Raw genomic sequence first — 14,384 nt, forward strand, 5'->3', positions numbered from 1 at the left:
CTGAGGGGAGCAGCGGGCGGGTCAGGAGAGGTCTGCCACGCCATGTGGTCACCTCCGGGGCAGGCGGGAATCGAACTCATGTGGAAGCGGCTTTAGATTCTCAGTGCTGTGCTTTAACCTGCTGCGCCACCAGGGAGGGCCTTCTTCAGTATTTTTAAAAAAGAAGGGAATTCCTTATACTGTCACAGTTTTCTCAAAGTATTTTCAGACTTTTTTCTTCTCTCCTATTTTGGGATATGTACACTAAAGCGTTAAATCCCTTTTACCCCTTATGAATTGTATTTGCACACTTAGATGTGCTAATGTTTGTGACCTCTCCTTGATCTTCTAATAAAGGAGAAAAAAGTCTTGTCAAAATGTAATTCCTTTTAGATATTATGCTTTAGTTAGGTTTTTTAATAAAGAAGGGATTATTCTGAGTTTTGATATTTTTCTCATGTTAGGTAAAATTTTATTCATTCATGCAGCTTGTGTTTACTGAGCACAGTGTACTCTACATATACTATATACACAGTATGCTCTGTTTACTGTACTACAATTCACTAGTATAACAAAAGCCCCTGCGCTGAGGGAGCGTACACTGTAGTGTGGGACAACTAACACTTAATATAACATGTAGAGTATATAAACACTTTAAATATTGGCTTGATTAATCCTTACAACAACATGATGTTGTAATGCTATTGTTATCCTGTTTTGCAGAATAGAAATTAAAGCTAAGCAAGGTTAAACTTGCCTTGGATCACATAATTGCGATGACTTCTAACCCAAAAATCCTGTTCTCAGGTGTACACTACTGACACTACATTCTACTCCCTGTTTTAGGAGTAATCATAATTTAGCAAAACAGGATCATAGTGGGTACAGGAGCAATCAATCTCTCTAATTTTTCATTTTCATTAGAGAGCAATCTCTAATTTTTCATTTATGACCTTGAGGTCCCTTCCAGCTCTACAATTGTGACTTTTTTTTAATACTTAATAAGAACCTCAATGTTCTGGATTTTTTGAAAGAAGTTCTTGACTTGCATGATTGACATCTAACAGGGAAAGGCAAATTATAAATTCTTTTTTCTGCATAGAACTGGGATACAGGCTGGAAGTATTGGTGGGGTGGGGGGGGCGGTAAGCGGATTCACCATAGACAGAATGGGGAGCAGAACAAATGAATTTATTGAGATATACTACAAAGGGGCACAGTGGGTAAGATAGGAGAGGTCTGCTGTATCATATGTGGGTTAGCCCTCTAGTCCAGGGATTGAACCACGACTTAACCCCTAGGCCACCAAGGATGCTGGGGGAAGGCAATTGTATAGAACGTTATTGATGCGGTTGGGGAAATTTTGATATAGACTATATATTAAAAATTACTACATATAAGTTATTATATGTAAATAAATATCTTCACTATGTAATTGAAATGTTACATAGATGACTTTTCTTATCCACAGAGATGAACCTAAGCCAATTAACCCTTAAATGATCAAATATATATATATATGTGTGTATATGTATATGCATGTAGAAAAAAGGGAGAGACATAGTAAATGTGGCTAAACTGGTAAATCTAGGTGAATAGTGAGGAATATGAGAGTGGACATAATACTGTCCTCTAAAAAATACTTTTTTACAAAGATTTTAACATTTTAAAAAAGAACATTGGGACAAACCAGGTACTCTTATTATACAGTTTGGTTCCTTCTCCTGTACTGTAGTTCCTTGACTTCTGAGAAATATCATCAAATTGAAGATAACTTTGTAGCGAAAGAAAGACACCATTAACTTACACAAATTGAAAATGAGACTTTATTTTGGGAAATTTTAAAAGTTTAAAAAACATGCATATTAGACATGTTTCCAGGAGAGTTGAGGGATATAAATCTGTATGCTTTTATTTTAAGAAATATGTAGACATAGTTCTGGTTTCTAATAGCTAGGTTTTTATTTTGGTTTATAATATTTCCTTTCATTGCTTGGTAGTATTATTAACTTTCTTCTTCCACCTCTAAACAACAAAGGAATGAACATAGAGATGACAAAATATTAATAGTGTTTTTCCCTAGAGTGGGATACAGAGAGCTATTCTTTAAGCTAATCTGAATTTTCAAAATATTTTCAAAATATTTCAAAATATTACTTTTTTTATAGTTAGTATTAAAGTCCTCAGGAGGTTTTTAAAACACCAAAAGAACTATAACATCAGATTGTTGTGGCTAGATTTGTAGTACTTTGTGAGACAAATTTTTAAGTTCTACTTTAACTTAGGGAAACTGCGTATAGCAGAAAAATTCTACAATTATAAAAGCTAGAAAATGTAAACAAAACATCAAAATGTAAAGTAGTTGTTTCTTACCCATCCAAAGGAAGTACATTTATTGTGCACTTATTTATTTATTTGTAGTTATAGGACTCCATTTAAATATTTAATGTAATCTTATATTTTATACAAATTCATGCATACATAATTATCTTTTTCATTAAATGGGACCACTAATTCTAAGAAATAGTTTTCTACAATATAATTTTTTAACTACAGATTTTTCCATCATAAGATGATCTGTAATTTATTATTATATAGTTTCTATCATTGAACATTTGTTTTCATTTTTACTATCATCATACACTTTACACTATACTGAATGCCTGTGCAATAATCAAAGGTATATTCACATTACCAAATCATTTTCCAGAGAGGTTATGTAATGAAACTTCTGTTAGTAGTGTATATTCTAAAGAAACATATTTAGAAATAATTTGGGTATTTGATTTTCCTGAAGATTAAAAATTTCTTCATTTTTTTTTTATTAGGGGAATTTTGGCAATTGCCTGGAGCATGGCTGATCCTGAATTGTTGCTAAGCTGTGGAAAAGATGCTAAAATTCTTTGCTCTAACCCAAATACAGGAGAGGTAGGGGAGATAATGTTTCTCAAGCTTATAGCAATTAAAATACTTTATTTCTAGCTGAAAGAAAGTATTTTCCATATTTTTCAGTGTATTATTGTAGTTTAAGTACATGTGAAAGTAGATGAAAATATGTGAAGCATTTGAGCAGAAATTTTGTCAGTAACATTATCTAAAAAGTTCAGCAGTTTCAAAGTATGAAAAACCAGTCACTGAATAGTATATTTGAAACTAGTAATCATTCCCTAGTCCCCATACCCAATATAAGATGTTTATCTAAACATGAAATAGTTGATTAATTTTACATGTGGTTTCTGTACAAACCCATGTCTTCAAAGTAGGAGTGCTCAGTGATGGTGACTTTTTCCTGCTTTGCCATTCCACATAATTCCTTCTTAATTGAAAAATCGGTACATGTAGGTTTTAAATCTCTCTTCTGGACAATATAACAAGAATGTAAAACTTTTTATAATTAATATTGGTCATGCTCTTCCCATCATAATTTAGATATAGGGGAAATTTTACCTTACTGAATGTAATTGTTATATATAATTTTATTTGCTTTGGGTTAAAAATTGTATTAAAATATTTTAAAGTATTTGATTTTTCTTAATGGTTGGGTAGTTTCCCTTTTGTACAGTATTGGGCAAGAGTTCATAAATTTTAATGACAGCTTTAAACTTGTATCTTTTTTAAATTTAGATTATTGCAAGTGTTTTCCTAGTTGCTTTTATGCAACGCTAGTGAAAATAACAGTATCTTCATTAGGTTTTAATCTACAACATTGAAAATAAGCACTTTTGTTTTTTGATTTGTAGGTTAAAGATTCCACATTTATTGATAATGTGTAAAATATAGAAATATTAAAGTTAGGGAGTGACAGAGACAACATTAAAATAATATTTTTTACATCATATGATTTGTACACCAAGAAGTAAAAATCTTGCATTTTATATGTGCCTTCCAAAGTGAATAAAAATTTATGGAAATTATTCTTATTTTCTCATTTATGCAGCTTGATTAAATGAAATTTTTTTAAGATTTATTTTTATTTATTTATGCATATAAGATCTGCAGTGTAGACCAGAGGTGTGGGGGATAAAGGGCTCACCAAGAGCAGAGTGGGGAGCAAAAGAGGCAGATGTACTGAAATACACTGCTGAGAGGAGCAGCGGGCAAGACAGGACAAGTCTGCCGCACCATGTCGGTCACCTCCCTGGCTGAGGATCAAACTCAGGCCACAGTGACTGGCAATAACTTGATAGCGCTGAGACTAATCCCTGCAATACCAGAGAGTCCCTGATTTTCTTTTAAGATTTATTTATTTATGCATACAAGAACTGGGGTACAGGTCAGTGTTGCAAGAGGTTAGAGGATTCACCAGAGACAGAGTGGAGAGAGCAGAACAGGCAAATTCTCCATAGGAGAGAAGCAGTCAGGTCAGGAGAGGTCTGCCCCACCATGTGAGTCACCTCCCTTGTCGGGGATCAAATTCAGATTCATGCTGCAGATAGCTTCACAGTGCTGTGCTTTAATGTGTTGTGCCACCCTGGAGCGCCAGTGATTTATTATTCTAACAAGTTGAGACTACTAGAATATTCTTGTTTTTTCAAGAAAAATGGAAAACACCTCCATTTTTAAAATGCACTTATTCCAAATCTGAAATTTTGAGTCGTGGCATTTCTTTTTATCATAATAAACCAGTATAATGGACTTTTCTTATATGCTAAAGAAATTTTTATAATTACTTTTCCTCTTGAAAGACACTTTCTAAAAATAATATGTTTTAACAAGCTGTGCTTGTTGATTATATTCATTCAGGTGTTTGGCTATAAAATGACTGTACCACTTTCTGACTGTCTTTTGTTTGTCTTACCTAGGTTTTATATGAACTTCCCACCAACACACAGTGGTGCTTTGATATTCAGTGGTGTCCCAGAAATCCTGCTGTCCTATCAGCGGCTTCCTTTGATGGGCGTATCAGTGTTTATTCTGTCATGGGTGGGAGTGCAGATGGCTTAAGGCAGAAACAAGTTGACAAGGTAAACTTTGGTAAAGTTAAGGTTTTTGGTTATAACATCTGAAAAAAAATCACAAATCAAAATCATATAATGATTTTGAAAATAACTTACTGATCAACCACTCTAATTAATGTATAATTGTGATTTAAATATGTTTTGGCTATGACTTGAAGACTTATAATACAGTCTTTGTAAGTTACAAGTTCCTTTTTTTCAGCTTTCATCATCTTTTGGGAATCTGGACCCCTTTGGCACAGGACAGCCCCTTCCTCCATTACAAATTCCACAGCCAACTACTCAACATAGTGTAGTGTTACCTCTGAAGAAGCCTCCCAAGTGGATCCGAAGGCCTGTTGGTGCTTCCTTTTCAGTAGGTGGATTTGTTTTTATGGCCTATAAGCAATTTCAGGAAGGATCTTTAGTAAAGGGTTATGATAGGATCACTCACATAGGATGGGTTTCTGGTTTTTAGTCATTCAGGGATTTTGCAGAAAAGGTGGGAACTACTCCCTTTTTTAAAAAAAAAAAAATTGTGGTAAAACATATATAACATAAAACTTACTCCTTTTTTTTTTTTTTTTTTAAAGATTTATTTATTTGTGCATACAGAACTGGGGTACAGGCCAGAGGCTCAGGGGCGGTGAGAGGCTTCACCAGAGACAGAGTGGGGAACAGAACAGGCAGATAGACGAAGTACACTGCTGAGGGGAGCAGTGGGCGGGTCAGGAGAGGTCTTCCACACCATGTGGTCACCTCCGGGGCAGGCGGGAATTGAACTCATGCGGAAGTGGCTTTAGATTCTCAGTGCTATGCTTTAACCTGCTGCGCCACCAGGGAGGGCCCAAAACTTACTCCTTTTAAAATACACAGTTTGTTCACATTAAGTACATTCACGTAGTTGTGCAACCTTCACACCATCCTGTGTCCCCCATCCTCTTAATAAATGTGAAGACACTTGCTTCTACTTTCCTTTTTTTTTTGTATAAGGTGTGGGATGTTAGTGACCCCCTCAAAAAATGTCTTTAGGTTGCCATTATTAAAGTTTTAGTATTTTTAGTTATTTTGTGCTATCTTGTAAATAATTTACCTACTAAATATCTGTGTTTTGATGTACTATGTAATACTAATTGAAATGTTTTTTTTTAAATGAAGAACTGGGGTGTAGGACAGAGGTATGGGGGAGGGGATGAAGGGATTCACCATGCAGTGGAGAACAGAACAGGTGGATGTACAAAAATACACTGCTAAGGGAAGCAGCAGTAGGGACAGGGGAGGTCTGCTGTGCCATATGGTGGGATAGCTTGCTGGCCTGAGATAGAATTCAAGCTGTAGAAATGATACCTGAGTTGTTTTTTTTTTTTTTAGATTTATTTATTAATGTACTGGGGTATAGGCCAGAGGTGTGGGGGCAGTGAGAGGACTCACTAGAGACAGAGTGGGGAGCAGAACAGGCTGACTGATGAAGTACACTGCTAAGGGGAGCAACAGGCGAGACAGGAGAGTTCTGCCATACCATGTGGGACACCTCCCTAACTAGAAATTAAACTCCTGCTGAAGTGGCTTTAGCTTTTTAGTGCTGTGCTTTAACTCACTGTGCTACCAGGGAGGGCCCTGAGATTTAACCCCTAAGGATAGTTGTATTTTCTACCATGCCTGATATAACAAGCATGTAACATTTTGGACATTTAATAAGTTTGTGTGACAAAAAAATTACTGAGTACATGGAACCACATTTGGTCCTATGTTTCCTACTTCACCTGTATTTATTTTTTATAAATATAGTGACTATTAGCTGTTTGCTTGTTATGTCAAGTTAGATATTGGATACTGTGAAAAACACAAGAACAAAGCAGACAAAGAATAAAGTAAGAAAGCAGAACTTTGACTGTACACGCTTAGGATTTTTGACTGAGCCCTAGAGTAAAATTGATGTAAAAGAAATTGGTTAATAGGAGTAAAACATACAGGTATTATTGTTTTTTTTTTAAATATCATTCTTTGAATTAATTTATTTAAGAAGCTAGTTCAGCAAAGTGTTTGGAAATAATCTAGGAGAAAAAGATTCCATAATTAATGAAGTTTGAGAAATCCTAGGCTAAAACAGTTTGGGTACATTTCTTGATTGCACAACTTTCTAGAACTTTTACTAGAACATACAGTTTTTTTATGTGTATGTGTGAACCCCCAAAGGGAAATGAACAACCAAACAAGTGGCAAAACCTGAGTTGTTTGCATACAATATAGGACAAAGAATGGCAATGGTAGAAAGTAACTAAAATATATAGGCCCCCTCCCTGCTGGTGCAGTGGATTAAAACACAGAACTATGAAGCTGTCCATAGCCACTGCAGCAGCAGTTGATTCCCAGCCAGGAATGGCTGATTCCCAGTGCAGCAAACCTCTCCTGTCCCACCCACTTTTCCCTTCAGCAGTGTATTTCAGCGGATCTGGTGTTGCTGCTTACTATTCTCTGGTGAATCCTCTCAACCTCCCTCCCCTATAGCTCTAGCTTACACCCCAGTTCTTGTATGCATAAAATAAATAAAATCTTCAGGGCGGCACAAGGGGTTAAGTCAGCCCTGGTGGCACAAGGGGTTAAGTCAGCCCTGTAAAGTAGTCTGCAGCTACGGCAGCATGAGTTCAATCCCCAGCCAGGGAGCTGACCCACATGGTACAGCAGATCTCTCCTGTTTCGCCAGCTGCTCTCTTCAGCAGTGTATTTCAGTACATCTGCCTGTTCTGTTCCCTGTTCTATCTTTTGTAAATCCTCTTACCCTCCACACCACTGGCCTACATTCCAGTTCTTGTATGCATAAAAAATAAATCTTTAATAAATAAATAAATTGGCATCTGTATAGGCCATAGCCTTTTCATTAGCAGGTTTATCACTAGCAGTTTTTGGCTACATCCTTGTGATTCAGACTGATTTTGCTCATTTCTTCTTTTATAGTTTGGAGGCAAACTGGTTACCTTTGAGAATGTCAAATTGCCATCCCAGCAAGGAGCTGAGCAGCAGCAGCAGCAACAGCAACGTCACGTGTTTATCAGTCAGGTTGTGACAGAAAAGGAATTCCTCAGCCGATCTGACCAACTGCAGCAGGTCGTACAGTCACAAGGATTTGTCAGCTATTGTCAGAAAAAAATTGATGCTTCCCAGTCTGAGTTTGAAAAAAATGTGTGGTCCTTTTTGAAGGTAAATTGGCATTAAGACAATTTTATATCACTGTTTGCAGGTTGATCTGTTTCCATTGTATTCTAAATCTGTCTTTCTATTAAAAAATAAAATATTTTAAAAAGTTGGAAGGATGTGACTTTGGGGAACCTCATGATGAAGTTAAAGAAACCTTATAAGGAGCATATTTCTAATTTTTATGTCAAGAGTTTTTCTTTCTGGACAATAAAAAGCCTAATATGAAGCACTTTTAAAAAAAGTAAGTCCGAAACGATATCATAAATGTATTTGAGAGAGACAACATTCAACACACCTAGTTTAAAATTAGAATATAGAGCTTCTTACATTGAAGTGATAAGATCTACCAAAGTAGGTTTAGTTAAGGAAAATGGGAAAAGAAGAACAAGGGATAGGGAAAAGAAGATATGAACATTTTTGCTCTCTTAGTTACTGAGTTGCACATAAACTTAGTGTATATACTGAACTGACCAGCAAATAGAATTTTGTTTGATCTTTTTGCCTCCACTGGAATGTCTGTTTCTTGATACTGAATTTTCCAGAGAAAACAGATCATGAATACAAATAAGAAGTTTTAAAATTATAAAATTTATTTTTATATAATTATTAATTTTGCAAAAGAGCTTAAGGCATTGAATGTTCTACTTAGTGTTCATTTTGTATTTAAATGACTTTTGGGCATAAATAAGTTTGTATTTACCAAAATTAGTTTGAAAGTAAGCTTTGGTCAACAGGATGATCAATTACTAGTGTAATTATTATTAAAAATAATTTATTTTTGCCCTCCCTGGTGGCGCAGCGGGTTAGGACACAGCACTGAGAAGCTGAGGCCACTTCCGCATGAGTTCAATTCCCGCCTGCCCCGCAGGTGACCACATGGCGTGGCAGACCTCTCCTGACCCGCCCGCTGTTCCCTTCAGCAGTGTACTTCGTTGATCTGCCTATTCTGTTCCCCATTCTGTCTCTGTTGAAGCCTCTCATCGTCCCTGAGCCTCTGGCCTGTACCCCAGTTCTGTATGAATAAATAGATAAATCTTTAAAAAATAATAATAATTTATTTTAAAAAACTATTCTTTGGAATCTTTTTCATAGTGAACCTTTTGGTTGATACATTAGACTTCAGATACTTTTAATAATTGTGTTTGGAATTTGATCAATTAATTAAAATGTGGGCCTTTTATGCAAATCTTTGTTTTAATGTAAATCTTTTTCTAAAGGTGAACTTTGAGGATGATTCTCGTGGAAAATACCTTGAACTTCTAGGGTACAGAAAAGAAGACCTAGGAAAGAAGGTAAACTTAACTTCTTAAGCGGAAAGTTAAGCGGTTCTATACAGGTTAATAACTTATCTGACATGTAGGTCTTTAAAATAAAATTTTGTGTAGATTATCTTAAATAATTTTCAGTAAGCTTGTAATAGGAATTTGTGTTTGCCATGGCTTATCGTTGTGTTTTTGTTTGTTTTTTTTTTTTTCAATTTGGTAAATACTCTTATTTTTTTGTTTACTGCTTTTAAGATTTTTTTTATTAGTCATGTATTTCTACATGTGAATATGTATCTTTAAAAATGTGAAGCTTTATCTTATATGAAGATTTAGAAACTACCAGAATTGCCTTTATTTCATACTTAATTTGAAGAACTGGGTCAGGGACATTTGAGTCCTATAAGATAAAAGATTGTAAGCCTCAAATACTCAAAATAACTGTTAAATTCTAAGAAGGTGTATATAACCAGGGCCTCTTTAGGGGGAGAAAAGAGAAGCTGCTGGAGATCATTCTGAGTTCACTGCAATTTAAGTGATGAAAAATAGGGTACTAGTTCAGTTTTTCATGCCACCTGTTGATACCATTAACTCACAAATACTGCTTGAGTTGGTTCAACTGGAAAATTAATTAATATTTTGAAACAAGGGGTAATTTAATTTACTGAACCTGGATAAACAGTAAGCCCAGGTGATTTGTTTAATATTTTAATTTAGATTCCCTTTTAAAAAGAGGAAATCATAAATTTAAATCTAGTTTTCTATAGTTTTTATAGCTTTCTTTTAAAGAAATGTTGACATGAACATCATTAAAAATACTCTGACTTTGGAATTCTTAAAAGAAATATTAGATATTTTGAGGTTGTAATCAGCCCTTTGTATTTCACTAAAAGGGACTAAACTTTTCTTTAGCACTAAAAGGTGTTTTGCATACATGGTGCTGGTTAGAAATTGAGGATTAGTGCTCTTTGAGGTCAGATGGACCTGGGATCCTATCACAGCCTGTTGCTTCCTGCTTATATGTCATTCCTTTATAGTTTTACTTTATATTTAACTTCTACTGTTAATCTAACTTATCAGTGTTTTAATTTTTTAGGTTTGCAAAAAGATTAATTATGAAATTTGCTGCATATCTTATGGCAAAAAATGGGGAAATTTAATGTCAAAATACTTGTAATAGCAATTGTTCCCATAGTGAGTAATTGAAGAAATATTTAAAAAATCTATTACAGTTATTTTCTTGAAATCATGGTGCATTAGTTTTGTGACTGACCAAGAGTGAGAGCACATGATCAATAGAACTCCATTTAGTGGAAATGAGAAGTATTGAGAAACCAGTTCTCCCCTGGTGTTATTCTTTTCTTAAATATGCTTCTCTTAAATAGACTTTATTAAATACACTATTCCTATTCTGATTTTTTGTGGATTTTTACAAGGAAAATGGATTGAGAAATAAACATTGTATGCCTTCAAATAGAATTCTACTTAGCCCAGTGGGTTATTATTTTTATTTCAGATTGCTTTGACTTTGAACAAAGTGGATGGACCTGATGTGGTAAGAAAACCTTAAAAACAGCTGCTTTCTAAATTTTAGGCCATAACAAAGAAAGAAATGTAATTCAGAAATTTGCTTTATTATTATTACTTCACAGAATTGAACAAAGTGACTGTTCTAAATATTGTAAGTGGCTAATTCTCTTTTTAAAATAGCATAAGTTTTGTTGGTGTAGCATTCATTTGTCTTAACAGTATTTGAATTTTGCTAAAGAAAAAAAAAATGAAATCAGTGACTGCCCAGGTACCTAAAGGTAAAGATCAGTGTTGCTGAAGGACATTTGGTAGGAAAGGGACAATCTCAGCAGTAATGCCTTCTTGTTTTCCTTCTAGTGGTGTTTCTAAATGCACTTTAGTGTTGCTTCTTATGATAAAACTAGCTCTAAATGTTGTTGGTTGGGTCTTTGTCTACTTTGTTCACTAATAACTTTTAAACGCTATATCATATTCTTCAACCTTCTCTGTAATTGTTTTATGTACCAAAGGCTCTTAAAGACTCTGACCAAGTAGCACAGAGTGATGGGGAAGAGAGGCCTGCTGCTGAAGAGCAGCTCTTGGGAGAGGTACCTATTTTTTCATTTTCAATTATATTAGAAAAATATACGGTTATTTGTTTAATGCACATTGAAATACGGAGAAATTTCTTGATTTCTTGTCAGAAATAAAGTTGGAACATAGTATTTTCTTAGAAATGTTTAGAGTAGTAATCAATTTACATAAATGACAGAATATCATCTCTGAAATCTTTTGTAAAGCTAATTTGCGGTGAGGGAGGGCATGGTAATATTTAATATTTAGAACCCACTCTCTGTAGCATAGGCTTCTGAATTATTCTTTAACTTTGAGTCCAAGGAGAGAATTTTTCACCAAATAAACTGATTGCCATGGTTTTCTGTAAAGAGGTCCTGAGTTGTAGTTGAACATTTTTATAACTAAGTGAAAAGAGTCTTTGAACAGAGTTATATCATTAACTTTTTCCTTTTAATTTTGTGGGTCTTTTAAAATCACTAATAGTTCTATATTTGATTTTTCTTGCTTTTTAATTACATTTAATCAAAGAAAATTAATCAACAAACTCTTGTTTCTCATTTCACCTTTGACTTTTTCACTGTTCTTTATGCTATGGGTATATCCTGACTGAAATGTTTCATACAATCTCTTACCAAGTTATAAAAATAATTCATGAGTAAATTTAAGGCTATTACAAGATGATTATAATAAACATTTTCTTGAGAAATAAATCTTCTAGCATTTATTTATACTGAGCATAAATGTTATGGATAAAATTTTGCTAAAAGTTTAAAAAATTTGGGGAATATTTAGACAGGATTGTAGGGTACATTATAGAAATGTGTTCTCATTAAGTAGATGAACTATATAATCAAAGCAACATTTGGAAATATACTCATGAATTAATAGTAAGAATAATATATATTTAACAAAACAGTAGTCATCAATGTGTACTTTTGAATATTTGGAAAACCTTAAGGAGGTAAAATGTTCCCCTTTATTGATAATATTTGTCAAACAGTAATTTACACATTGAAGATACTCAACACATGTATATATCTGAAGTATACATAAATAGATTTATTAATTGTTTTTAGAAAGCAAATTTGAAATATTGAGTTACAAGAAAAGGGTTTTCAGCAAGTTTTTTTGTTAGTGAATATAATTAAATCAGTATCTATGCATTAATATGAGTAACAGTTGAAATTTGTTTTTGAATTATTAAATTCTCTTTAGTTGGGAAAACAATTAAGGTTATAGTTAATTCTCCTGTAGTTCTCAATATTAACTAACTAAGAATTATTTACAGATGATGTTATACTGTGTTTTGTATTAACATTCCCAACCAGGGCCTCCCTGGTGGCACAAGGGTTTAAGACAAAGCACTGTGAAGCAACCCACAGCCACTGCAGCATGAGTTTAATCCCTGGCCAGGGAGGTGACCCACTTGGCGTGACAGACCGCTCCTGTCTCTCCTGCCACTCCCCTCAGCAGTGTATTTCAGTAGATCCACCTGTTCTGCTCACCAGTCTGTCTCTGGTGAATCCTCTCACTCCCCCCCCCCCCACACCTCTCTGGCCTACTCCTCAGCTCTTGTATGCATAAATAAATAAGTACTTTTTTGAAAAAACACTACCCAACCAAATTAACAGCAAAAGAAAAATTTTTTTAAATTACCCAACCAAAAAAGTTACCCACCTGACTTTGAATATTAGACAGCTGTATTCACTTCTGTAGATTGCACACTAACAGAAAACAAGACAGGTATTTTATCTCATATAAGACAATTATGTTTTTCTTTAAAAACTTCTCTATAATTTCTTTGATATGTTTTTTGTTTTCTTTTAAATTTTGAATAGAAATAGAAATATTTGAAGTATTCATCAGTATATGCCTTCATTATATTTATTTTCTTCTAAATATAAAAATTTTTTTATTTACTTTTACTCAATCTTACAGTCTCAGAAATTTGTAGCAGAATTGCTCTAAACACAGAATCTGAGTGTTTAAAAAAAAAATTCAGAATCTGAATATTTACCCAACCAATCTGTTGTCCCAAGTATGATTAATTTAAGGGAATACATCTTATATAATTGAATTGGGAATATATTCATAAGCAGTGCAATGCAATGTTGCATTTATGTAAGGATACTAGGCAATTTTTCTTCCATGTCTGATGACATGGAAAGCAAAAAGACCTAAAAAACTGAACCTCGTTTTAAGACAGATTTGGAGAGAAATTTTTAGATGTGTAGAAAGCTAGGTTATTTTAAAATGCAAGTATGTTATAAATAATGAGAATGTAATGTACAGCTTGGTGACTGTATTTAGTAACACTATACTATACATTTGAAAGTTGAATTAAATAACTCTTAATAGTGCTCATTATAAGAAAATTTTGATATTTACGTGTGGATGTTAATTTATTGTGCAGTACATACAAATATCAAATTGTTATACACCTAAAACTAAAATGTTATTCTTCAATTATATTTCAATAGCCAACTAGAAAAAAACTAGTATAATTTAAAACATGTTTATTTTGCATATTTCAAGTTGAATTATTTGAGAAAAAAGATACTTTAGCTTCAGTAACTTCTGAGATACTAAGTAGCTACCAGCCACTTAAGTTAACATGATTCCTGATGACCTTGGATTTTAATTTGTAATTATACTAAGGAAAATCATAAAATCTTATGTATAGACATGGATATGAGAGAGGACTTTTCTGGAGTAACTTGGCATACCATTTAGGGAATAGGTGAATAGTTATACATAAATTTTGTTTTACTATTAAATATTTTATGGCTTCATTCTGGTTAAATTGCTGCCTTTTTTGCTTCTTTAGCATGTTAAAGATGAAAAACAAGAACCTGACTTTCTGCCGTCACTTAGAGGAACGTTTAACATTTCCATCAGTGGGGGTAAGGACATATTAGGTTTTTTT

General features: G+C 33.9%; 1 protein-coding gene across 9 annotated transcripts in view; it reads left to right on the plus strand.

The window, feature by feature from the left end:
* The window catches only part of SEC31A (SEC31 homolog A (S. cerevisiae)), a 67,852-nt gene that overhangs the window by 22,679 nt on the left and 30,789 nt on the right, over window positions 1-14,384 (plus strand). For 8 of the 9 annotated variants that reach the window (XM_004681164.1, XM_004681170.2, XM_004681163.1 and 5 more), the window contains exons 8-15: window positions 2,808-2,907; window positions 4,782-4,943; window positions 5,140-5,292; window positions 7,872-8,114; window positions 9,329-9,403; window positions 10,890-10,928; window positions 11,413-11,490; window positions 14,286-14,361. In XM_004681164.1, the coding sequence (XP_004681221.1) occupies window positions 2,808-2,907; window positions 4,782-4,943; window positions 5,140-5,292; window positions 7,872-8,114; window positions 9,329-9,403; window positions 10,890-10,928; window positions 11,413-11,490; window positions 14,286-14,361 (926 nt within the window). The remainder of the gene's footprint in view (window positions 1-2,807; window positions 2,908-4,781; window positions 4,944-5,139; window positions 5,293-7,871; window positions 8,115-9,328; window positions 9,404-10,889; window positions 10,929-11,412; window positions 11,491-14,285; window positions 14,362-14,384) is intronic. The other variant, XM_012724170.1, reaches the window with a different exon arrangement.

This window comes from Condylura cristata, unplaced genomic scaffold, assembly GCF_000260355.1.
Source record: "Condylura cristata isolate star-nosed mole 26May11 unplaced genomic scaffold, ConCri1.0 scaffold00012, whole genome shotgun sequence".
Classification (NCBI taxonomy): domain Eukaryota; kingdom Metazoa; phylum Chordata; class Mammalia; order Eulipotyphla; family Talpidae; genus Condylura; species Condylura cristata.